This window comes from Pygocentrus nattereri, chromosome 1 (genome assembly GCF_015220715.1).
Source record: "Pygocentrus nattereri isolate fPygNat1 chromosome 1, fPygNat1.pri, whole genome shotgun sequence".
NCBI classification, from domain to species: domain Eukaryota; kingdom Metazoa; phylum Chordata; class Actinopteri; order Characiformes; family Serrasalmidae; genus Pygocentrus; species Pygocentrus nattereri.
Window position 1 is genome coordinate 28,676,597 of NC_051211.1, and position 26,871 is coordinate 28,703,467.

General features: G+C 37.7%; 1 protein-coding gene across 1 annotated transcript in view; it reads right to left on the reverse strand.

The window, feature by feature from the left end:
* Positions 1-1,636: 1,636 nt before the first annotated feature.
* The window catches only part of mapre3b (microtubule-associated protein, RP/EB family, member 3b), a 29,194-nt gene continuing 3,959 nt past the window's right edge, over positions 1,637-26,871 (reverse strand). Inside the window, exons 2-7 of the mRNA XM_017710713.2 lie at positions 24,082-24,209; positions 17,804-17,949; positions 16,353-16,509; positions 15,793-15,941; positions 8,411-8,563; positions 1,637-2,901 (exon numbers count right to left, since the gene is read on the reverse strand). Coding sequence (XP_017566202.1) covers positions 2,836-2,901; positions 8,411-8,563; positions 15,793-15,941; positions 16,353-16,509; positions 17,804-17,949; positions 24,082-24,202 — 792 coding nt within the window. The 5' untranslated portion in view covers positions 24,203-24,209 and the 3' untranslated portion in view covers positions 1,637-2,835. The remainder of the gene's footprint in view (positions 2,902-8,410; positions 8,564-15,792; positions 15,942-16,352; positions 16,510-17,803; positions 17,950-24,081; positions 24,210-26,871) is intronic.

The following is a 26,871-nucleotide window of genomic DNA, read 5'->3' on the forward strand; positions in this document are numbered from 1 at the left end:
CTTGTTGCACCGTGATGTTCCTCGAGGAACGTAATTTCACTCCACTTGTACACAGATGGAATGACAATAAAAGCCTCTTGACTTGACTGGTATATAGCATCAAACTCAACTCCATTCTCTGGAACTGCCGCCTCAAACCAGTGTTTGTTCTAGCATCTTAGTTACTTGCCTTATTACCCCACTTACCTGACTGTCACCACATTGATCCCTTTCTCTGCCTCTATACACCCGTTAACAGCTGCTGCACTCAACACTTTAACTTTAGACTCATACTTCGCACATTGTAAGATTTACAGGTATGGCTGTATGCGTGTGTCTGTGTGAGTTTTTGTTATATTTTATATTTGTCTTTTTCTCTTTTGCCTGATACTGTACAATGTGAGTTCCTGTAACCCAAACCAACCAAAACTCCTTGTATGTGTAGCATACCTGGCCAATAAAGCTTGATTCTGATTCTGATTGACACAAAGGGGAACCCATCCTCCTCTGGTCGAAACCAGACTGTTTTTTTCTTAAGTTAATTCAACTTGAGGACACCAGAGTTAAGCCAAATCAAACTTCTTAGTTGAGGCAAAAGTTCTTCTAACTCACATTTCTAATTGATCAGTTAATTTGTTTTACACTAAGCTGATTCTTAGCTGACACCATTTCTATCACACAGTCCTACCAGACATTTTCACCTCTTGGGCTTCCAGACATGGACAGCTGTGTGCTCACCAGGGTTGAACACTACATTCTTTTTAGAAGTAAATACGATTTTTTACAGTGTACTAAACATTTAAGAGCAGAAATCTGAGTAATTTCAGGAGTTTGTTAGTGATACAGACTAAGCGTTCACCCCCACCAGCAGGTTGTGAGTTTGAAACCCAGTGATGCTATTAGCTGTCCATAAATGTGAGTATGAGAGGAGAAAACGCCTGGAAGGACTGTCTGATGGACAGAAAACCAGCTAGTGGGGAAAAACATTCTATCTCATTGGTCTAATGGAGTTGGAGAACTAAAAAAGAATTAGGAGAATTTTGGCTAAACTAAGTTTGAGTTGGGTGAACTCAAAAGCACTATAATCAGTTACTCTATAATTTTACTTTCATTTTTAACAGTGTTAAAACCTAAACTGTATCAATTGCATCATTTATTGTAAAAATCCTTGGAAATTTTTGAGTCATTTTCCAGTGCTGAATTGGTCAATGTGAAGTGTATTCATGGCGTAGTGATGGATATAGTTCATCAGCAGAAACATCTGTATTAAATTCTCTCTCTCATATTTTTGGCTACTTGTAGGGACAAGATCAATATTAAGCCCTCAGGGACCCCTTGCTCTATAACATGTGCATTACAGCTTTGATCATGGAGATCATATTGTGATGAAGTTGTACACAGGAGGTAAACTTTTGCAATGGTGTGGACATGCCTACTTGATGCAGAACATCTCTCTCTGGCTTATTGATTGACTAATGATGGACTGTTGAATGTGTTGTGGTATGTTGTGTGTGTGTGTACTATATGTCTACAATTTTAAAAAAGTTTTTACAGAACAGAAAAACTGAACAACTGCAGAGAACAACTGCATCCTCACATCGGATTCAAAAGATACAGTAACCAAGAGTGATGTGACAAATGAAAACACAGGTCACTGTTTCCTTTCCAGATTACATTTATTTTAAATAAAACTAATAGATGTATGTGCCGCAGACAGTCATCATGGCCATGCAGCCTTGACATCACATTAGAGTGTGGGTAGTTGAAGGAGCAGACAGGTACTGTCAATTAAAATAATTCTTTGTGGCATTTAATGCTGTGCAGTATAAATAGGAAAAAAAATACAACACTGAATAATAGCTAAAAACTGGTTTATATGTCAGACACAGATAACCATCAGCTGGTCTGTGTTTTTCCGTTGTGTCCATCATTTTTACTCATTTTAAACAGTGTCACTACAAGGTCAATTTATGGTCGTTGTTCATAAATAAATACATCTCATACTCTTCCAACCGTTTTACCTCTAAATGCTCATTAGCTTTGATTTTTCCCAAACCACCGAAACATACTTATTTATAAATAAAACATCAGCCTCCTGTGTAGAGAGTGTAAGCACTTAGCAGAAGGTGTATGCATTAGTATTGTCAGTGCTTGCATGTCCCAGTTACACGCAATACTCTAGAACCCATGTGAATCCTGCAAATGGCAAATAATTTTAGAATTTCAGCTACAGCCTTGAATTTTTTCAGAATCCAAAAATTCACAGTACAGAAAACTTCAGCTGATTCTAAAGTCTTTCCCTGATCACTGGCTTTCGACCCTAAATTTACTTTCTGTACAGTATAAACAGATTCCCATAAAACCCCAAAGTATTTCAAACACAAGACATAAAATATAACATTAACTCCTGTAGTCATGCTATCTAGTGAAGCAGCGTTTTAAAAAAATATCACCAGACATTAGCCAATGAGCCATGTACAGTAGCAATGCAGAGGATGGGTGTTTTGTGTGTTCTCTAAAAAAAATGAGTACCTTTGATATAGCACAGGTAAAGTGTGAGCTCTATCATCAGGCCAAAAATGGTATTTACAACCAATTTTGTTAGCTAAAACTATTAGCTAAGTGCACCACTCACATGACGCACATGTTAAAGGCTTTCACGCTAATCAGCAGTTGTTTAAAATAGATTGACTAATAAAGTAACATTCAGAATGAAGAATGCAATTAAAAAAGGATCAAGAGTGTAAAAAGATTAAATGAAGGCAAAAGAAGAAAAATACTGAATAAGAGAGATGGAATGGGAGAAAGAGCAAAGGACGTATGAATGCATTATTTCTTTTTTTTTTGTGTGTGTGTTTAGTATTCATCCTGGTCCGGTGCCTGTTCATCGATTTCATTATCCTCTGGGGGAGCAAAACCATCCTGAAATGAAACATGTTTCACAGTCAGAAATCCACAACCAAGCAAATGGAGTATTGATTCAATAATGCTATAAGCAGTCTCTTTTGTGGCTCATCCAATTAGCTATCTAGTTTAGCTAGTTTGGCTTGCAGAGCATAAAGTGTTCTAGGTTGAGGACATGTGAAAGTGGCAGTGGTGGTAAGAACCAGTTTTCCTAACCTAAACTACTAACTAGACTATCAATCACAGGCTAACAACTTTGTAGATTAACCAGTCCCAGGCTTGCCAATCATAAGCTTAATCAGTCACAGGCTATCCAATCACAGATTAACCAATAGGCTAATCATTCACAGACTAATAAAAAATAAGCAAACCTAACCTTTTTGTGGCTCATCACCTTGTTAGCTAGTTTACTCTGGCTTGCAAATGTGTCTCATCACCTAGTGAGCCCTCAGTTTTATGTCATAATATGCACGCTCCCGACAAGTAGGCTGTCCCAATTTATAGGTCCCTCAAAAAAGATGCCTACTGGGGTATCTCATTTTGGCCAAATATTGGATTGGATGTTTCCTCAGGTGCTGAGGCAATCCTGCAATGCAACGCAGCACAACTTTTGTTTGTAGATGGCGGGCAAAAGTGGCTCGGCAAGCAGCGAAGTCATCTTCAAATGTACGTTATTCTGATTTTCGGTGGTATTTTATTTGTTTTCTTTTCATGAAGGTGAACAAATTACTTATAGTTTGCAATTTAGGTATGTCAGTGACCATTTGACAGTTTTTGGCACGCCAATCCATTAGTATGCATGCTAGTGGATTTTGAAGCCTTAGGCTACTGTTTTGAATAGCCAGTTGGCTAATAAACTACCTGGCCAATGACCAAGTAGCTTAACTAGCGATAGGTTTTGTCAAATGTTTACTAATGACAACATCTTAACGTTGATCCGGTTGTGTGAGTCTTGAAAGATTTGGCAGAATACAAAGAGTTATATAATGCTTTTCTGTAAAGATGGCTAGCTATTTTGTTGTCCATGTGCGCATACACGAGTTGTTTCCCCTTTTTCAGGGACCAGATCAGCGCTTGGGGCATTTATAAGGGCTTGTATAGAGAGAGGCTGTATACTGGGAGAGAAAGTCTGCTTTGCCAGCCAGGAAGTATAAAAAAGTAGGGTGTTTGGGTCCCCAGTTACATCATGGCTTTTCAAATCTTATCCACATAGGTTGTAGCTGCAGGTTTTCATTGGAAACAAGCTCCCCTGATTCTCCTTAATTGGGAAAAAAAATTATTGATGAAAACCTGCCACACTCTGCGGATACAACTGGACACCAATAAGTTAGTTATGCATACTCGGTTATAGTATAAAATGTAACAACAGCTAATCATATCTTAAAACTAAGCAGAAGTGGTTAAGTGCTTTCCTAATCAAGTTAAAATTTTGGTTGAATAAAGTTGGATCTTTTAATTTCTTTATCTATTCTTTAAGAAAGTTATAACCGCTAATTTGATTTTGTTAGCTGACAGGACTGTCCCTTGGAATTGGGGCAAAGATGGCAAAACCTAAAAAAACCCCCAAAAAAACCCATTTTATATATATATATATATATATATATAAGGCAAGTTCCAACAAAGAGCTTATAATTAACATTAAATTAGCCATAACCATAACCGAAAGATTAAGAATTGATCTATTTTAGATCAATTCACCTTATTTGTGCATTTCTGGAGGTTAGATAACAGGTTTGCCTTTATTTTAGGAACTGAAGACTGGACCGTTCAGGAGTGGGACTGACAACCATCACCAAGGATCATGCTGCCTGCTGGTAGTGAGTACTGTGCAAAGGACCCTTCATCATGCACTGATCCAGGAAAGCCTATAGAATCATCCAAAAACCTTTGCCTGAAGATCACATACAGCCTGCAGCTGCACAGATGGGTAGAGCTTCTCGATACTGTAACACTGCATCAGGCTCTCACCATGTGGTGATGTGTTAGCATTGATCCACTTGTACCATCGCAACACACACTAACACACACTAGCATGGCACCACTATGTCAGTGTCACTGCAGTGCTGAGAATGATCCACCACCCAAATACTACCTGTTCTGTGGTGGTCCTGACCACTGAAGAACAGGGTGTTCAGAGGAAAGGTTACATATGTAAATTACATATGTACACCGTTTAAGTACAGCAGTGGTGCTTGAATTCTTACATTTAAGCATCTGACAACAACTGCTGTCCATTTTGCTGCTTCATTCAGAGTAAATACAATGAAAATCACCTTATAAACCGCCAAAGCAGGTAAGTAAATGCTGGTCTCATGCAGAGGGCGGAAACAAGTGGCGACATCATTGCTGTCTAAATTCATCTGTCTTATAAGGATAGACAATGGTTGGAACGCTGTCTACTTAGACAGCTGCCTATGTAGACATCAGCTACTAAGAGAGCTCACTACGTTTTGGGACACACCCATGGAATGTTCTGAGCCGAGAATACGTGAGAGTGGCAGTGGTGGTGGCAACCAGTTACCCTAACCGAAGGGTGTTTTTCAGTCTTATCCCCAAAGGTCTGGTGTGGCTGCAGGTTTTCATTCCAAACAAGCTGAAGCACTCCTGATTCTACTTGATTAATCAATTGGTATCAGTCTTCAAACCGTTGATCACGTGTGCTTCTGCTTTATTGGAAAGAAAACTTGTAGCCACACCAGCAATTTGTGGACTGCCCTAAAAAAATCAACTATTTAGACCAATCAATCAAAAGTTAATACATCATAATGAATCATAGATTAACTAGTGGCAGGCTAATTTAATATAGATTAACCAGTCATAGGCTAATCAATCATAGGCTAAATGATTATACGCTGATGGGCCACTTCATTAATTATACCTCCTTCTATCTACACTATTTGTCTGTTTTATCAGGTCTTACCATATAGGTGCACTTGGTAGTTCTATTAAAATTCTATTACATTAAATGTAATCCATCGTTTCATCATATTCCATCTTACCCTGTCCTACAATGGTCAGAACCCACACAGGACCACCACAGAGCAGGTGTTATTTGGGCGGTTGATCATTTTCAGCACAGTGTTGCACTGGTAGGAGTGGATTAGACACAGAAGTGTTGGTGGAGTTTTTAATCACTGTTTACTAACTGTCCACTCTATTACACACACCTATCTTGTTGTCCCACCTCAGGGGTGCTCTATCCTGGTCCTGGAGAGTTCAGATTCAACACACCTTGTGCTGAGTGTAGTTTTGTACTGCTCGATGGATGTTAACCAATCACAAGCTAACTAATCATATCTTAACCAGCCACAGGTTAACTGATCATAGATCAATCAATCATACACTAACCAATCATAGGTTAATCAATCATACCCATCATAGGCATACTTATCAAAGCTCCATTTGAGCTGGAATAGATTTATTAGAGGGGGTCCGGTAATTTAATTGGTCTGTGATTTGAACAGTCATTTCATACAGAATAAAGGATCTCTGTAATTTCCCCAGATCACTCTAAATCGCCTGGAACATCAATGTTTATAAGTTTTAAATGGCCTATGGTAGCCAGTAAGGACTGACATATCCATGACCGATGACCATAGAAAGTGATGTAAACCTTTTCTTTTGTGTGTGGCTGACATTTTGGGTGACATTTAACTTACCCCTCTCAGTGTTAATACTGGAAAACTAGAAGTAGAATAAAATGCATGTATTTCTAAACCACACCTACGTCTGAGCACACACATAAAAAAAAAAAAAAAACATATAAAAAATACATATTTTATTGTTCCCATGAACAACAGATATCATTAGACAAAACCAAATAGCTCCAATATAGCTACATAACCTCTGTGTCTGTACACATCTCATTAATTGTGTTATTTGCTTTGATCTATGGGGAGATGTGCACACAACATTTGATACACAGTCATTTTGAAAATGGATATTTAATTAACTGGTAACTAACATGTACTTGCCAATACTTATCCTAACAACAGTGAGCATACCATACCTGTAAAAAGTGATAATACCTGTATAAGTTTGTATAAGTTTCAATAGATGCTTACTTGTCTAGAATGTTTGCTTAAAAATGGGTAGTTTCCTATCACATGAGAGTGTAGGAAAGTCTTGTTTAATTTATTTCTAGCAGAATTATCTAGTTGCAACACAAGTTTTACGAATTCACCAAATACTTACATTACACTTACACCTTACATTATTTTTTCCATTGTTTGGTGCAGACAGGTTTCAGTAATAATGCACAAACTTTTTACTTTTGGATGTAATGAAGCTGTTGTTAGTGTTATATGTAATGCATCTAAAAAGCTATTTAAACCCAAAAAGGAAAAAAAAATATCTACGTAGTTATTATATTGCATTCAAAATCCAGAGGTTGTGCATCATTGCTGCAACTTGGCAACAACATTTGTTTTGTTTGTGTATTGTATTCAATACTGCTGAAACACTATTGAAGATCAAAACACAAAATTAATATAAAGTAGTTATTGTATTACATTCAAAATCCAAATGTTGTGTCTGATTGTTGATACCTAGTTGCACCATATACAATTGTTTTTAGTGTTGTATGTAATGCTGCTAAAATATTATTGGAATGAAAAACACAAAATACATACAAACAAAATTGTTATTGGATTAATTTTATACATCAATAATGATGCTGCAATATACACAGTTGTTTTTAGTGGTCTATGTCATGCAGCTAAAATGCTACTGAAATTCAACTTACCAAATAGTGCCCAACAAAACACAAAACACATTGCCTTTTTCCTTTCATTTGTAAATCGGCCATCACCAAAAACATTGTGGATTTTGGGGTTCCTGTCATAAATTTGAGGATTAATTAATGTATAATGTAATTAACTGCTGCACCAATTAAGATGGAACAGGAAAATTCGAACAAGGAGCTGGTAAAAAGGAAGCCAACTTCAGCCTCATTTGTTGACTCAATGAGATGTTGACTCAAGCAGGACTACTACTACTATTTAGGAGCTCTGAGGTTGACAAATTAAAGAAGGTAATTTACTCTAGAATTATTACTTAGAAGACTTGTAAAAACTAGACATGACAGATTCGTACTAAATAAAGATCATGGAGCTCATCAGTAATCACTTAAATTACAGCACATTCCTAGGTAATACCAGTCTTGCTCGAATATAGATTAATAGATTTTATATATATATATATATATATATATATATATATATATATATATATATATATATATATATAATATAGATTAGGGCTATAGATTAACCAATAATAAATTTAATAAATAAAAAAAAAAAAAATGAAAAAAAAAGAATGAAAATTTCAAAGAGTTTTCAACTCCGAGAAGCCTGGATCAATTACGTCAATTTATCAATTACGAGTCTCAAAGCCAGTTCTTGAGGTTGGCAACCCTAACTATAAAACTAACTATTCAAATCCTGTTGGTATAATGGCGATGGACTTCCAGAGTTTAAAAGGTTAATATATAGTTGGAGTATTTATCATTGGGAGCTCATTATACCTCAGTAGCATAGAGAATGTCGACAATCTTGGTAAGGATGGGATTATTCTCGCTTTCATGCTGCTGGCAGATGAGCTCAATGTCACGGAGTTTGCTGAAGTAAAAGTCTCTCTCCTTCTCCAGACCATCTACTGTCAGCTTCAGGTCCATCAGCTACACAAAGAGGACAACACAGCCAGAGCAAACCAAAGGTTAAAAGCAAGAGAAAAATTCATTTTAGTGCTCAGTGTTGAGGGTGGGACTCTCTAGTCACCTCTTGATTTGACTCTAATCTATTAAGAGGGCTGTGATGAGATTATAAAATGATCACTGATGCTTCTTGATGCATTTTTTTTTATACAGGGTTTCATTTTTTCTTTTTCTCACTGTGTGACAACTTGGTAATTTTAAAGCAAATTATTTGTAATAGTCCATAATGAATTTACTTCCAATATTGTTTATGAATGAATCAAATAGAAGCGACGAAGTCAAATGGAAGGCTCTCATTCACTGCTCTTGTTTGGAGCACATGAGAGGCTACCTGCTACTCTGTGATAAAATGCGCTGTTGTGATGACACAAGATCCTGTGGAACTGGATGTCCAGGCATCACGTTACAGTTATCCTACCTCTTATTTTTAGTGATTTCATGACTTTGGTTTTGGTCTCACTGTAGAAAGAGGGGGCCAAATGGGAAGCTTTGATAGTGGTGAGAAAATAAAACTATCACAAAAATGAGTTGCAAACATATTAAGATATTGCACACAAACAGGAGAACCTGGTACCTTTTTTCTCTTGCAACATTTTTTTAGGATAGATCTTTTGTGACAGATAGATCTTTTTTTCTTTGCGCTTTCCTGCAGTACCTTCCTCTTTTACATTACTCATTTCTCATCAGCAAGAGCTGCCGCCGCACAGCCCGCCATTTCAACTAATACCATCATGACAGACGTTAGCCAAGCTGGACCTCAGGTGTGATTTTATATATATATATACACGCACACACACACACACACACACAGTCAGGCCAAAAAAATGTCCCCACCTGGATATTACAACTAAGCAAATAGGCAAGAGCCTCCCATTGGATAATTATTGCATGGGTGATTATGTTTCAGCTGGCAACAAGTTTTTTAACCCTAACTGATGCAGGAAGTAGCTTCTCATCTGTTAAACAACAATGTCGAAAAAGACATCCTGTGGTCGTGGAAAAGAAGGGAACTCAAGGGATTGGGACTAAACAGCTGTGTAGCCTTAAGAAAACCACTTATCAGTGAGGCTAACCGGCAAAAACGGCTTCAATTTGCTAGGGAGCATAAAGATTGGACTCTGCAGCAATGGAAGAAGGTCATGTAGTCTGATGAGTCCAGATTTGCCCTGTTCCAGAGTGATGGGCGCATCAGGGTAAGAAGAGATACGGCTGAAGTGATGCATCCATCAGGCCTAGTACCTACTGTACAAGCCTGTGGGGGCAGTGCTATGATCTGGGGTTGCTGCAGTTGGTCAGGTCTAGGTTCAGCAACGTTATGTACCCAAAGAATGAGGTCAGCTGACTACCTGAATATACTGAGCAACCAGGTTATCCCATCAATGGATTTTTTCTTCCCTGATGGCAGGGGCATATTCCAAGTTGACCATGCCAGGACTCATCGGGCTCAAAGTGTGAAAGAGTGGTTCAGGGAGCATGAGACATCATTTTCACACATGGATTGGCCACCACCGAGTCCAGACCTGAACCCCATTGAGAATCTTTGGGATGTGCTGGAGAAGACTTTGCGCAGTGGTCCAAATCTACTATCATCAGTACAAGATGTACTTCGAGAAAAGAAATGCAACTCTGGACAGAAATAAATGTGACATTGCAGAAGCTTGTGGAAACGATGCCACAGTGAATGCGTGCCGTAATCAAAGCTAAAGGCGGTCCAACGAAATATTAGAATGTGTGACCTTTTTCTTTGGCCAGGCAGTATGTGTGTGTGTGTGTGTCTATATATATATATATATATATATATATATATATATATATATATATATAGCCCTAACTAGCTATAAACACTGCTCAATTTAGTAACTGAATACAAAGCAGTAACACTTTACATTAAGCGTACACGATCTGCCAGTAATTAAGGCATTTACTAATGAATAACTAATCAGAAAGCAATAATTCATTAATCAGGAACAAATGAACAAGTTACATATTAGCAACTACAAGATGAAATTAATAACACACGTACTAATGAATGAAGGCTTTCTTCAACATCTGAATTGATCAGAAATTCAATGTGTTAATTAATGTGTGAATTTGTTGTCACAAATCCCTCTCAGACACAGTGCTTTGGAATGTTGGGTCTATTTAAGTCAACTGTGTTCTCTCTGTAGCTCAACATTGCTTGTCGTCGTTTTCTCATCATCGTCCTTCTGTTTCACCATGCTGTGTAAGCAGTCCTCATATTTGCCTGTATCTATTTGTCAGGTCTTGAGTTTATTGTTTTTGATTTCTTGTGTTATCTTGTCAGTTTCTACTTAACTAGTGTCAGTTTATTTAAGAAAATCAAACACTTACACTGACAGCTTTTCGCGACTAATCCTCCTTTGTAACAGTTGCCATAGTTTCATTTCATTGTTCATGTTAAAATATGACACATTTGAACTCCTGAGGGAATGGTTCATTCTACAGTTACTACTGAATTCGGAAATTAGTTAATAATTGATAGGGGCAGTGTAGCGCCCTTCTTCCAGTGTCATAAGATTAATTCTATGCACATTTTTGTGCTTTACATCATCTTGTACACCTGATGGAACTCAACTGCTATTTTACAAGCTCCTGTTGTGCTGGTTGATCAGAGTAAGGAAAGAGTAAGGATTGTCAGAGTAGGGAAAATACTATGCAGTGTCAATTTTCAATTTATTATAAGGAAAGCAATGATTACTGATTCTTCATGATGAATTCATAATGTCTGTGCCCCTTAAAGTAAAGCGAAGAATCAATCATACTTTATTACTGATTAAATACAGATTCATACAAATGTTTGTGCCCCCTTAAGTGAAGTGATGAATGAGTCACAATTTATTACTAAGAGCTTACAAAACAGAAGGGATTAATCATTACTTACCAAAGTGGCAGTCACTGTTTTGCCCTCACAAGAACAGTGATGAGTGATAAGGCTCATAATATGGCTCATATAAAAATGACAAAATAAATTATCATCATCTTATGACTTTTACACAATACCCAGAGCATGTTAGTCTAAAAAGGTGTGAGGCACGAAAATACATACTAGCAAACACTCACAACACTCAACTAGGCAATACCATGTTGAAACATTGTATCTCTGATGTAACATGCGTATTACTCTGGTATGGGTATGCATAACTCACTTGTTAAAGTACAAAAAATGCTTTTATGTTGATCTGAAAAGATTTTCTTTATCATTTCAATGATTTTCATTCGCTTGTCTTAAACAGACAAGACTCTGGCCGCTTGACATATAGCAATTATTGCAATTACTGCCACCTACTGGCAAAGAAAAATAGCTTTCATTTTCAGCTGCAGAAACAGTTGAAGAGTTTCATTCTGAAATGCTCTGTTTCCATTACTGAAAAAAATAGATGTAACACATTTTGTGTATAAACATTTTGTGCCAATTGTGTACAAACATTTTGTATGCTTAATTAACACATGAATTCCTGATGAATTCAGACCCTTTATTACCATCATCTTTATTCATTAGTACATGCATTAGCAGTTTAATCTTATGGTTGTTAATATATAACTTATTTGTTTGTTCCTGATTAATGACTCATTACTTTCGGAATTAATAATTAGTAAAAGTGATTACTGGCAGTTCATGTACCCTTAATGTACAGGGTTACCAACAAATCTAATGAATTAAATCTTATGTCTATAAAAAAAACAACATTAAAGCAAATTGTAAACTAACTATCTGTGGTCCAGCTTGGCTGGAGTCAGTTATGATGGCACTCGTTGAAATGACGGGTTGGGCGGCGGCAGCTCCAGCTGATCTCTCTTCTCTTCCCATGCCCCCAAATCAAAAGAGGTCAAAACTGTTGCACAAACAAAAAAGACGCAAAAGGGGAAAGTACTGCAGAAAAAAAAATCGAAAAAATAGTGACGCAGAAGATTTATCCTAAAAAAATTTTGCAACAATTTATCTTCTTTGTTTGCAATATCTAATTAGTTTTGGAACTCACTGAAACCTCATTTTTGTGATAGTTTCATTTTCTCGGCACTAATAAACTTGACTCCACACAAAAAAGGAGTGCTGTATCTCGGCTCCAAAGTGTGCAACATACGGCAAAAGCCTACTTCTCAATGACTGAGAACAATCACAAAGCAATAAAAGCTGAGATAGAGTTTGTAATTTGCTTGGCCATTTCCGAGTTGGGTGGGAGCTTTGACATTGCTTGCTTGTTGGCAGCGACTACAAGCAGGCAGAAAATGGTTGGAAACATGCAATATAGTTTCTCACGCTTGTCATTTTTCCAAAATATTTAAGTTTAGTTTGACGCAACTTGAATGTGGCTCTTGTCCAGGTCCTTTTTCCCTTTCAACTTCACAGAAGCCAAAGTGCTTCCATATGCTACCTCAGGGGTTGGCAACCCATGTCCCTTTTACTGCCCCGATGCAGCACTGCATCACAACTTCATTTCTAGGTAAAAATAAAATCACTCTTTTGCAGTAAAATGAAACTCTGCTGATTGTTCTAACACAGATTTAACAATAAATGGTACACTGGAATTAATGTAGCCTATGACTGCTAGTTTACCTAGCTAGTAGCTAACGAAAAGGCAAAGAGAACAAATTAAGACAAACATTGAAAATTTGGAGATGAATACTTATTTGCATTGATAATCACTCCAGCTAGTTTCCTGATACGTTTGATCTGCATTGAGATTTAACTCAAACACTAAGCTGAAAAAGCTGAAGTCAGCTTATGGTTTGAATTTCCTCGTTCCACCTTAAATCGTGCAGCAGTTACATTCTGGTGCCTCAAGCACCATTTAAGGTAGAACCGAAAAATTCAAACAAGAAGCTGGCGAACGAGAAGCTGACATCAGCCTCATAAAAAGTAGAACATTGAGAGACATTTTACTCAAAACTGTTTGGTTGAAGTTTCCTGCTGGTGATGCGGCTACAGCCGTGCTAAAGATTTGGATTGCTGACTCCTGCACTAGCTTTTAATGTAGTGTGCACACTGTCTGTGCGCCGTACTTCCGCATTTCCAATTTCCACATTTTGCGTTCCTTCAACATGATGTTATGTATATTTTAATTGAAAATCGATTTTTGACGTGTGAATTGATTCAGGATCATCCACATGCGCATCGTGATGCATCTAAGAATCGATCCCCCCCCCCCCACTCCTACTCAGTGTAGGGCTGCCTTGACTGTAATAGCGCTCATACCACAATTACACCTTAACAAAAAATAAAACCACTTCATCACTCAATGCTCAGTGGACTGAACACAGAAAAACTCTAGGTGAAACAATCCTTATAATGTCACAAGCAGAGCCAACCTGTAGGCTGAATACGGACATATGCTATATAGTCAAAGGTATGTGGACACCACCATAATTATAGTTCAGGTGTAACAGCCATACCCACTGCTAACTGGTGGATAAAAGCACATATCCTTGCACTCTCGATAAACACTCACTAAAGAATGAGCCACACGGAACAAATCAGTGACTTTAAACATAGCACTGGTCATAGGATGGCAATAGTCTGTGAAATTTCAGTCCTGCTAGATCTGCCCCAGTGAACTGTAAGTAGTATTATTGTTAAATTTAAGAGTCTAGAAGCAACAACAACTCAGGCATGAAACGGTACAACACACTGAGCACAGCTGCTGAGTGCACCTTCTATTTAATAACTCACTTATAGTTCCAAAATGCTTCTGGAGGCAACATCAGCAAAATAACTGTGCATTGGCAGATTTATGAAATGGGTTTCCATGGCCAAGCAGCTACACACAAGCTTAAGATTAAAATGCATAATGCCAAGCATAGGGCAGGGGAGGGCAAGTGGAGTAAAGCATGCCACCACTAGACTCTCGAGCAATGGAAATGTTTTCTCTGAAGTGATGAATCACTCCTCACTGTCTGGCAGTATGACAGATGAATTTGCACGGTGAATGCCAAGAGAATACAATTTATCAGAATGCACAGCGCCAACAGTATAGTTTAGTGGAGGAGGAATAGTGGTCTGGGGCTACTTTTGCGCTTGACTCCTTAGCTCCAGTGAAGGGTAATGTTAATGCTACAGCACGCAAAGACATTTTAGGCACATATATGCTTCCAATTTTGTGGCAAGAGTTTGGGGAAAGCCATTCCTGTTTCAGAACCAAGCTCCATGGCCTGACAAGTGGAGTGTTATGGAACTCCTCTGGACTGCACAGGGCCCTGACCTCAACCCCACTGAACACCTTTGGGATGAACTGGAATGTTTATTATGAGCTAGGCCTTTTTGTCCAACATCAGTGCCAGATCTCACAAATACTTTTAAGTTCCCACAGACACACTCCAAAATGTTGTGGAAAGCTTTTCCAGAATATTAGAGGCTGTTATATCCACAAAGGGCTGGCAAATTCATATTAATCCCTACAGTTGTGGAATTAGATATGGGAGAGCCACATGGGTGTAATATATAGGTGTCCACATACTTTTGGCACTAGAGTATATGTAAATGTCTTGGTTTTTCTAGTAAGTTGTAGTATACTTTAATGCACATTTACCATTTGTTTGTTGAATTTAACACACTGAAAAAAAACATACTGGCACATTTATATATTTTAGGTCTTAGTTTTTCCAATATAGGAAAGTCCTTATGAAAAAGTCTGTTCACTCAGCAGCATCTTTGTAACACGGTCAGGCAGTTATTTCCAACCATACAAGATGCGGCTGCTGTCTCTTTGAATGGCCTAATAACTTAAATGACCTAATTTTTTGACCTAATTAACTTAAACTGAAGGTCAGATTTCTAAAAACATATTAGTAATCACTGGTAAAATCTGAAAAATCTAAATGGTTTACAGCATTTGGCTCACATTAACATTAACAGTTTTTTCAGGTTGTTGCTGCTGCTGGTGCGAACGAGGGGGCTTTACCCACGTGCGGCATAACTAGCAAGTTGATTGGCGGGACTTTCCCTGTAAACAGATTCCCATTCACATTTCAACCAGTGACCAGTCTCTTTTATAACATTTCTTGTCAAACTTAGCAAGCAAATAGAAATTAGCCACTAAAATTTGCCAATAAAAAGTGCCATATTTAAGTATGTATTAACTTATTTTCACTTAAGAAATCAACAAAACATGTCATCTGTTCAAACGTTTGCATACAACTGTATTTAGAAGCATCTGTGTGTGTGTATTTGGGTACACCTGTTGGTTGAGTTCCATGACCTCAGCATCACTGCCTCCATTCCGTAACATGGGGGTGCTGCGTCTCACACCAGTGAAAGGGGCAGAGCTAGGTGGCCGCTGGGGCATGGGCATGGTTTTAGGTCCTGTTGGAGAAGTCCTTTGAGGCCCTGCACCAAACCAGAGTCAATCACTGCACAGAGGTGAATACACCAACCAAAACCAAACAGCTCACCAATAACTAGTGAGAACCAAATATTTAAAATAATCAAATGATGCCATGGGTGACACCAGTTATTATATTTGAGTACATCAGGCTAATAAAACATACAGCTCTGGGCAAAAGTTTCTGGCCCTTGAAAAAATAATATATAAAGCTATTTATCTTTGCCAGTATACCTCAAACAAAAATCAATTTCAAAGCAAAACCAGAGGTGTCTCGGTCTCAGTACCATGAAGTCAGTTATGAAATTGTAGATTAGTAGCATCATAAAAAACAAAACAAAAAAATAGAAAATGTTCGCTCCAGTACTTCCTGCTTTTCACAGAAATATTTTTAGTCTATTAAAGAATGAGTTTACCTGGGTTGGACGAAGGGGTGATATCCTGGCCTTGTCGTGCTGCCTGGGGGTCGTACTCTTTGCCATCATAATTTGCATCAAAGAATTTCTTAAACCACTGAACAAACTCAAAGTTATCCTGGAACTTTCCCTTCACCAGCTTTTCAACCGGAATGATCTGCATCAAACACAAATAATGTATATAATAATAATAATTTTCTGATAACTTTTTTTATATTAGTATTAATGCATCTGTTAAACTGAAAATGTACTCTCATCCCACAGCAGTGTTTCCCACCCGGTCCTCAAGGCCCCCAAGACGTTTTTGTTCCAACCTAACTTGTAACGTAGACCATGGGGGGAACTGTACTGTAATTTGACAGTTACAGTATTCTTAGGTCATTCCTTAAATTGTAAAATGGATTGTCAGCTCAACCCAAATAAATAAATAAATAAATAAATAAATAAAACGTCATGTAGTAAGAAGCAAAATTAGCAGTAGATATAAGCTACTAAAATTCAGAGCTACTGTCTGCTCATAACTGTATGGGCATGTCAGAAAACAAAATGCTTGACAGTGGCATCTTCAAGGCAATATAAGCAACCCACGACACTATCAATTCAGTGTTGTTCAGTCCTACACGTTTGAGCAGAAAAACAGACTACTTTGCTATTCTCAGTCTCTGAATGGTGAGTAAAAAATGCAAAATGTAGAACGAGCTGTCCAATTGATATTTTAGAGATCTAACTACATTTTATATCCAAAACCTATTGCTATAGCTAGTTATATTTCTGAATATACTGGTGGAGAAATTTTGTGTGTGCCATATTTTGCGCTTCTCCTGTAAAGCACAATTGTGAGGAAACATTGTGAGCTTTGATGTTAAGGAGTTTGCTAACATCATTTTATACAGTAAGGGTGGACCGTTAGCAATCGAGCTCTCATAAATTAGGTCAATCGCTTATAATAGGATCATGCAACAGGTGGTAAATGCGTGTATGAAGCAGCATCAAGTTATGCTACAAAAAACATTGTAGTAAACCTTCATAACAAATACCATTAACAGATATAGAAAAACTTAACCTACTCAGAGTTTTGGCTGGGACTCGGAGCATTAAGAGAGAAGTCACTTTATGAGAGGATGAGGAATGTGATTAACTGCCATATACATACTTATACATACCAAAATATGTCCCACTCAACTCAAATCAAACAGAGGAAACTGCTGGAAGGAATTTGAAAAACCTCTCAACAGAAAACAACAAAAGCGTTCTTTCTCTTCCAGTTCATTTTAAAAACATCACAAGAACTAGACATAATAGTTTTAATAGTTTTCAAAAAGTTTAATTAAGCAAACACCTAAATTGGTAACAATTGAACTAGTTTAATTCAACTCTGATTAAACAATGGTTCAGTGAAAATATTTTGAGCTGACTTCTTTTTACAGTGTAGGTTCACCAATGGCTCTCACCTTATCCACATTCATTTTCTTGAAGGCTGCTTGTAGTACTTTGAAGTTGTGAATGCACTCATGCTCCAGTTTTGCTTGAAACTTCACTTTCTTCAGTAGAATGCACCCAGGGAACAACATGTCCATAAACTGGCAATACGCTGCACCTGAGAGGCATCATATGGGGGGAAAAAAAAGATGTCTCTCATGTGTAGAATGACTGATTTAACCATTGTGCTATAAAGGTAATTATGAAGTTTATATTCAGATTCATAAAGTTTATATTTATATAATTCATAAAGTTTATATTTAGATTCAGCTTAGAAATGAAACCTGCAGGAAAGTAGATCTCCAGACGAAAGGCTGTAAACCATAAACCACTGGTTTACTTCACCAGACCCCCCCCCCCCCCAAGTTAAGTGACAATAACCTACACATCTACACTGAATGGTCCAATCCACAGCCATACTGACCAGGAAAAAGAGGTCATCTGAATGGCAGCATATTTTGCGAATGTATATATCATTCAGCATTAATGCTGCCTTCACAGAGGAGTGGGTCACCCATTCTATATGCCCCCTATACAATCATGAATACTGGTTTTTGAACTGTGCACTGATAACAAGCTGAATGGTCTTTAGCCCAGAGGACAGTGTCCATGATTTCCAAAAAGAATTTAAAATGTTGATTCGTCAAAACCACAGGATACTTTTTTTTTAATGAGCTCAGACACAGAGAAGGTGGCAGCATTTCTCAATCCTGTTTATATATGGTTTCTTCTTTGTGTTAGCGAATTATTATTAGCGAGTTCTTATTAGAACGTTAGGCTATACCAAGGACAGTTAAGATGGGTCTGATGCTTAAATTAAAGTGTTTTTTGAAGTTTTATCAGGCTTTTTTTTCATTCAAACCTTTAACACTGAAGTGTGTCATCACACAAGAATGTTTCATATTTTATACTATTTTGGACTAAACCGCTCAAATATTTTGGATTTTTGTTTGCACATTTGTTGCATGCTTTGGACTGGAGGCTGACAGGATGGCCTCTCCCGCATACTGCAACCAGGCATAGACTGGACCAAAACACAAATGAGGCCCCTCATTGCATTGTCCATGCTTTTAAACAGCTGATAATTAATTTGTTTGCTTGGCAGCTTTCATTCTGTCTAAAAGTGCGAGTGTGCAGAGAGGGGAGTGGACTGGGTGCTGTGTTGGCAGTATTTGATGATTCATGCTTTGTAATTGCTCTGAATAAGCTTATGCCATCCATAAGTTGCTGTATTTTAATGTTTTGCTGCTCAGGAGGAGGAAGTTCTATTTGTATGAGCTTTGTAATAAATGAGCTTCATTGTATGCTCTGACAGAAAACAAGATTTAAGCTTGGCAACTTTAAAATAATATCTAATGCCCTGTTATCCATCTTTGACTTGTCATGAAGATGTAAGTACACTCCATGAAATGTTGCTTTTTTTTGACATATATATCAGTGTTTGATATTAAGTTAAACAGTACATATGGATAAACATAATAAAATAAATGTAATAAACCAAAAACTATGGGAATTTGACACTGCAATAAATTATTAAACAAAATTATTAAACTGAGATGTCATTTGTCTGTTAAAACAATAATACACCCTTGTATTCAGTAACTGGTAATGCCCCTTTTGGCAGAAACAACTTTAAGCAGGCATTTCCTTTCTACAAATTTCCAGCATCTACTGGGAGAAATTTTCACCCACTCTTTCATGCAGAATTCCTTCAAATGTGCAATGATTGAAGGGTTCCTTGTACAGCCTGTTTCAAACCCACCACAGCATTTCAATTGGATTGGGCTTTGACTAGACCATTCCATAACCCTCCACTTCCTTTTGAGTAACTCCTTGGTGAATTTACTTGTATGTTAGGGATCATTATCATATTGTAAGGTTCACTTTTTCAGCTTCTACTTTTTTACAGATGACATTACTTTCTCCTCAAGCACTTTCTGGTATGACTGCAAGTTGGCCATGCTCTGGGGAACAAAGCAAGCCTCAAACAATTTTAGTCTTCCCTGATGTTCTTTTTAGACAGCAAAGACTTTCTCCAAGCAAACCTCCAGCCTTTTTCTAATGAGAGACAGATGCACTTTTACATTAGTGTCACGAGCAACACATAGATCCTGTGATTAAATTTTGGGATTTTCAGAGACTTCTTTTAGCATCTTACATCTACTCTGAGATTAAATTTGCTGGGGCAGCCATCTGTATTAGTTCTTCTGCATCTATAGATGATCTTCTGGACAAAGGAATTACTGATTTCCAGTAAAACCCCTTCTGTGAGTCACAGGCATCTACACTTTTCTTTCAGAAGGTGTCAGAGAGCTCTTCTGATCAAGGCATGACAATACCCCACATTCCAATAACAAAGAGCAAACCAGACCGGATATCTGAGATTTAAATGCATTCCTATATGATATTCTATTACCTACAACATGTAATAGACTGTTCTAAGCATTATCACCTGATATATAGCATGAAATTGTCCAAAGTCTGCTGAAGCAATAAGAATTCCTTTCACTGGAGATAAAAGTGAAAAACAACTCCTGAAAAACAACCTTACACCATAATCCCCCATCCACCAAACTTTACACTTGGCACAATGCAGTCAGACAAGTGCCATTCTCCTGGCAACCACCAAACCCAGACTCCATCGGATTGCCAGACGAAGAAGTGTGATTCACCACTCTCCACACTGAGTCCAGTGGCAGCGCTTTACACCACTGCATTCCGCGCTTCACATTCCGCTTGGTGACGTAAGGTTTGAAAGCAGCTACTCGGCCATGGAAACCCATTCAATGAAACTATCTACGCACTGTTGAGCTCTTGAGCTGATCTCTACATATACATTTACAGTGGGGAAAAAAGTATTTAGTCAGTCACCAATTGTGCAAGTTCTCCGACTTAAAAAGATGAGAGAGGCCTGTAATTGACATCATAGGTAGACCTCAACTATGAGAGACAAAATGAGGAAAAAAAATTCAGAAAATCACATTGTCTGATTTTTAAAGAATTTATTTGCAAATAATGGTGGAAAATAAGTATTTGGTCAATAACAAAAGTTCATCTCAATACTTTGTTATATATCCTTTGTTGGCAATGACAGAGGTCAAACGTTTTCTGTAAGTCTTTACAAGGTTTGCACACACCGTTGCTGGTATGTTGGCCCATTCCTCCATGCAGATCTCCTCTAGAGCAGTGATGTTTTGGGGCTGTCGGCGGGCAACACGGACTCCAAAGGTTTTCTATGGGGTTGAGATCTGGAGACTGGCTAGGCCACTCCAGGACCTTGAAATACTTTTTACGAAGCCACTCCTTTGTTGCCCTGGCAGTGTGTTTGGGATCATTGTCATGCTGAAAGACCCAGCCACGTTTCATCTTCAATGCCCTTGCTGATGGTTTGCACTCAAAATCTCACAATACATGGCCCCATTCATTCTTTCATGTACACGGACCAGTCATCCTGGTCCCTTTGCAGAGAAACAGCCCCAAAGCCTGATGTTGCCACCCCCATGCTTCACAGTTGGTATGGTGTTCTTTGGATACAACTCAGCATTCACTCTCCTCCAAACACGACGAGTTGTTTTTGTACCAAACAGTTCTACTTTGGTTTCATCTGACCATATGACATTCTCCCAATACTCTTCTGGAACATCCAAATGCTCTCTAGCAAACTTCAGACGCGCCCGGATATGTACTGGTTTAAGCAGGGGGACACGTCTGGCACTGCAAGATCTGAGTCCCTGGCGGTGTAGTGTGTTACTGACAGTAGCCTTTGTAACGTTGGTCCCAGCTTTCTACAGGTCATTCACTAGGTGTGGTTCTGTGATTTCTGCTCACCGTTCTTGTGATCATTTTGACCCCATGGGCTGAGATCTTGCGTGGAGCCCCTGATCGAGGGAGATTAGCAGTGGTCTTGTAGGTCTTCCATTTTCTGATTATTGCTCCCACAGTAGATTTCTTCACACCAAGCTGCTTGCCTATTGCAGATTCAGTCTTCCCAGGCTGGTGCAGGTCTACAATCTTGTTTCTGGTGTCCTTCGACAGCTCTTTGGTCTTCACCATAGTGGAGTTTGGAGTCTGACTGTTTGAGGTTGTGGGCAGGTGTCTTTTATACAGATAACGAGGTCAAACAGGTGCCATTAATACAGGTAATGAGTGGAGGACAGAAGAGCTTCTTAAAGACGAAGTTACAGGTCTGTGACAGCCAGAAATCTTGCTTGTTTGTAGGTGACCAAATACTTATTTTCCACCATTATTTGCAAATAAATTCTTTAAAAATCAGACAATGTGATTTGATGTAATTTTTTCCTCATTTTGTCTCTACCTATGATGTCAATTACAGGCCTCTCTCATCTTTTTAAGTGGGAGAACTAAATACTTTTTTCCCCCACTGTGTGTGTGTATATATATATTATTAATTTCAAATGTAATATATGTATTATGTATTTATTATACATAATACATTAATAATGTAATATATTAATTTCTAATACATATGTTATATTTAACATATGTATTAGAAATTAATATATTACATTAGAAATAAATAAATTATATATATATATATATATATATATATATATATATATACACGCATATATACACACACATATGTACATACATATACACACATATACACACATACACACACACACACACATATATATATATATATATATATATATATATATATATATATATATATATATATATATGTATATATACACACATACATACACACACACACACACACACACACACACACACACACACACACACATATATATACATATATAAATAAAGGATGACAAACATTCCAACTACTTCTTAAATTACAACACCATTTTTCATCACTGTTAATGTTCCAACACTGTTCAACTGTTCATGGGGTGTACTTTCTACTTCACATGACTGTAGCTAAGTGAGCTCTCCCATTAGGACTTCACTCGCTAAAGCGAAGTCTTAACATGTTAGATGAACGACCAGCATAATTACGAAGTAACAGAGTAATCAACTAATCACATTTTGATTTCCAATAGACAGAGAAAAACACAACACTCTGGGCCTTCTGGAAGTCCTAGAAACGTTACTCACTGTTAATATGAGTGGCAGCCTAATCAGTGGGAAAAGTGGTAAACAGTGTCAAGTCAGTGTTTAAGAAGCTTCAAATGTCTGTGGTTAATCTAAAAAACACATTCAGGCAAATCACCAATACCTTAGCACTAAAATCTATTAGAATCTCATAGGGTCGCTAGCATTATTGTAAAGCTGGGGTCATAGGGTTGTTAGCATTATTGTAAAGCTGGGCTTTTTACTCATTTTTTCCTATGTTTCGACACTGCTTGCAGGCATTTTAATATAACCACAGCACTTTGTTTTGTGTCAAAAAACTGTGATATTACTGATCACTTCGAGTGTCATTCTGGTAGTCTGATCATATTCAGAGTCTGATGTTAGCAAGTCAGACAGACTTGTTAACATCAAAATTAAGGCATTTATGTTCTAAATATGTAATCCAACCAAACATCCAGTGTTGTAATGATACACTCCATAAATCTATACAATCTAAATTCATGTATGTTCATAACATTTTGAACAATAATGAGTATAGTCATGTTGTTGGACAACTTACTTAATAACCCTAAAGCTGGGAGGCAAGGGGAGGGCTAGGGTGAGGTGTTGACTGGTGCTGATGGTTTTCATATTTTGGTGTTGACATTATTAATTGCATGTCCACTGTCCACAATGCATACTGTCCCAGTTTTGCATTGTGATGTTCCATGCCTACAGTCATCGCATTTTCCTGTACTTACAGGTTGACAAAATAAATAACAATGTGCAATATACCATCCTTGAATTTAGTTTCTGGTCCTGGATTTCACTATAACAGATTTGTGTGACACTAGGTGACCAATTAGTCACAAAAAGAGGTCACTTAAGTACTAGTAATTACAAAATACAAGAATCGGAAACGGGATTCTGGAACTGGTTTCAAGAAACTGGAACTAAAGACCTCTGCACTGGACAAAAGCAACGTGACAATGTAATGGCAAGTGTGTTAGCTTGAAAAATTATTTGGTAAACAAGAGGCTGATAAGGCATCGAAAATGATGAAAAACAGTGGCAGTTCAATAAGAAAAACCAGCTAAATCCAAAAAAAAAGTGTTGGTTCATATGTGGCACATTAAAACTGAACATTCAGAAGTTCAAGAGATTTTTTTTCTCCTCATGCTCTGTTGTGTAAATGCAGTGAACCTACCTGAGCAAAGCTGCTCTATCTTGGTGTAGGTGAGCTGTAGAGAATCATTGACCCAAGCAAGCATGTCATGTCTGCTCAGGTTCTCTATGGTCATGGATGTGGAGTACACATTCACCGCCATTCCCCAGCTAAAGGGAGAGAATATGATGTCAATGCCACACAGTACAAGTAATGCAGACCAGACATTAGTACATCTATGCTAAAGCCACAAAGAACGAAGAGCTCATTTTGAGCATTAATCAAAAACTTTAGCCAGTATAAAAGAGCTTTGAACAACTGCACACACAAAATCCTAATAACTTTTGTTAAAACACAAAAAGGAAGTGACAAGGTCCTTATGATTTTGTGATACATTTACTTCAAAACAATGGGACCTAACTGCTCACCATCTGGCCATGAGAAGCAGTGATGCAACCCCACTGTATTCTCTAAAATGCAGGGGTATGTCTAAAATAGGGCTCCATCTATGTACTATTACTCTTTGTGTTGCAGTAGAGACATGAAAACAGCATTTTAAAAAGGTGAAAGTGCAGCCTTTTTGTTTATAACATTTACTATTTGTAAATATCTGTGACCTATCCATCCAGAGCTTTTCATATGGGATTAGAAATAATGTAAATATAAGCAGGTAGATCTACAGACCATTTTACTCAAGATTGCTGCTGTTCTCAGAACATTGCATTTTGCAGCAGGAGGTTCTCTGACAATTCTTAATTCACCTTTTTAACTGTAACAGAAACTAACGGCTTTACCATAACAGAGCTTGCAAAAGCCTTAAAAATACTCTCAGGCAATACCACAATTTATTTGCTGAATTTGACATGTCAAAAACAAAAAAAAAACAATAAAACATGATGAATAATGATTGTAATATTTTAGATTTTAATATTTTTTCCAATATCTTAAACTTAGTAAATAACCTAAAAACCTGTAGAAAAGTTTGTTCCCTACTGAGGATATGTTAACTTTGTCACTTCGAAAATCAACAAAACATGTAATTTGACCAGAGTCTACAACTTTTGCATAGAAACAGCATGTGACACGTAGCTGAGAATCAAAGATCTGTAATTGGTGCATGTCTAGAATGGATACTTAGAATGCGTCTGAAATCAGGCAGCATGTGTGTTGGTGTGAAAGTTCTTTTATTTGAGAACTGCACTGTTCTTAGTCCCCAGTAAAAAGATTACATTAATTTCCCTGCTCACATTACAGACCTTTCTGCCCAAACAAACACTTCAAACAGCAGGGGAGATGAGGGCACATGAAGTAAAATGTAGCATGGATATTGTATGTATTTAAATATGTTTAAATGGAATGTGCTTTTGGTCATCATCTAGTATTCCCATAGCAACCTCATGAGTGATGCCTGTAAGAATAGAAGAACCCTTTTGGTGCTATATATCAATCAATTTGAAGAATCCTTTCATGATGTAAGGAAATATGCAAAGGGTTCTTTTAGTGTTCATGGTTCTATACAGAACCATTCTCTTTACTAAAGAAGAAGTGTGCAATATTTATTCACACTCATGGTGGCTACGATAGAGCACCGTTTTGAACCACATAAACAACTCACAGCAAGTGCTAGCAAGAGTAAACTACAGCCTCCACACAATAGGGTTAGTTTTAATGTAATGTTACCTCTAAGCCTCCTATAGCAAACAATGACAGAAGCCCAGGTTCCTTGCATATCAATTCAAATTGTTCATTTTCTGTAAGACTTTATGCACAGATTCATTCAAAAACATACTACTCACTAAACATCCTTGCCTGAGTTTCCCTTTTATCAAGTTTAAAAATTTTCAATTTCAGCTGAAAAGCTCTGCTCATCATGTGTCACTTTTAACAAGGTCAGAAAAGAGAGTAAAACTGAGCTGTAGAGTGAATACTAGCTATACAGCAGGACAGACTTACTCACATTTGTATTTAAAAATGCTCAGCTCCAAGCCTCCATTCACTGTCCTCTCCACTGTAGCTTGGTGATTAATAACTGTAATGTAGAAATACGATGCTGTATCTCTGTGCTGGTTATGGTGTTCAGTAGCACTTGCTAATGCTAATGTTTATATGGTAGGAAGTTTTTCCTCAGTAGGAAAAACTAAACCTGGTGGACTTTTTCTACTCCAAAATAAAGCGCAATGAACGTAATGTGTGACGTGGTGCTAAATATAATAATCTCCTCCAGTCCTCCGCTTTGCAAAACCTGTCTCAGGCAAATTCCTGATGGTTCTGACACGGATTTCTGCGGAATACATTCTGCCATCTGAATGCGTCTGCTTTGACATGGAGATTTTCAGACGTGGGACCACAGCGGCAGAAGTGCAGATTCATACAGAGTTCAAATGTTTTAAGTTTTCCGTGATGTACTTCAGCCACGTCAGACTAGCCTTTCTGCTCATGTTTGAGGAACTACAAGACATGCAAACTGATCTTCTATTAACCGGACTGAGGCCGAAGGACGATTTTTGAGGGACCCTCCACTGCCACTCTGTTAAACGGTGCAGGTGGAAGTTCGATAATGCTACTATTTACAGCCGGATGTGACGATGCAGCGACGGCAAAAAAGGTCCTTTGCTGTTGGAATTATTTAAAAAAATTTTAAATAAAATATTAGGTTGTCCCCTACTCTCCCCAAACAGAGATATCAGCAAATGCACAGATACACTTATCCCTGGAAAACGGTAAAACAGCAGCCAAGGATGAATGAGCTGCCAGTGGTTAAATTCAGGAGGGATCTGTGCTGCAGATTAACTGCAGACTAACAGTGTTTTGTACTAAAAGTGTGTGTTCCAG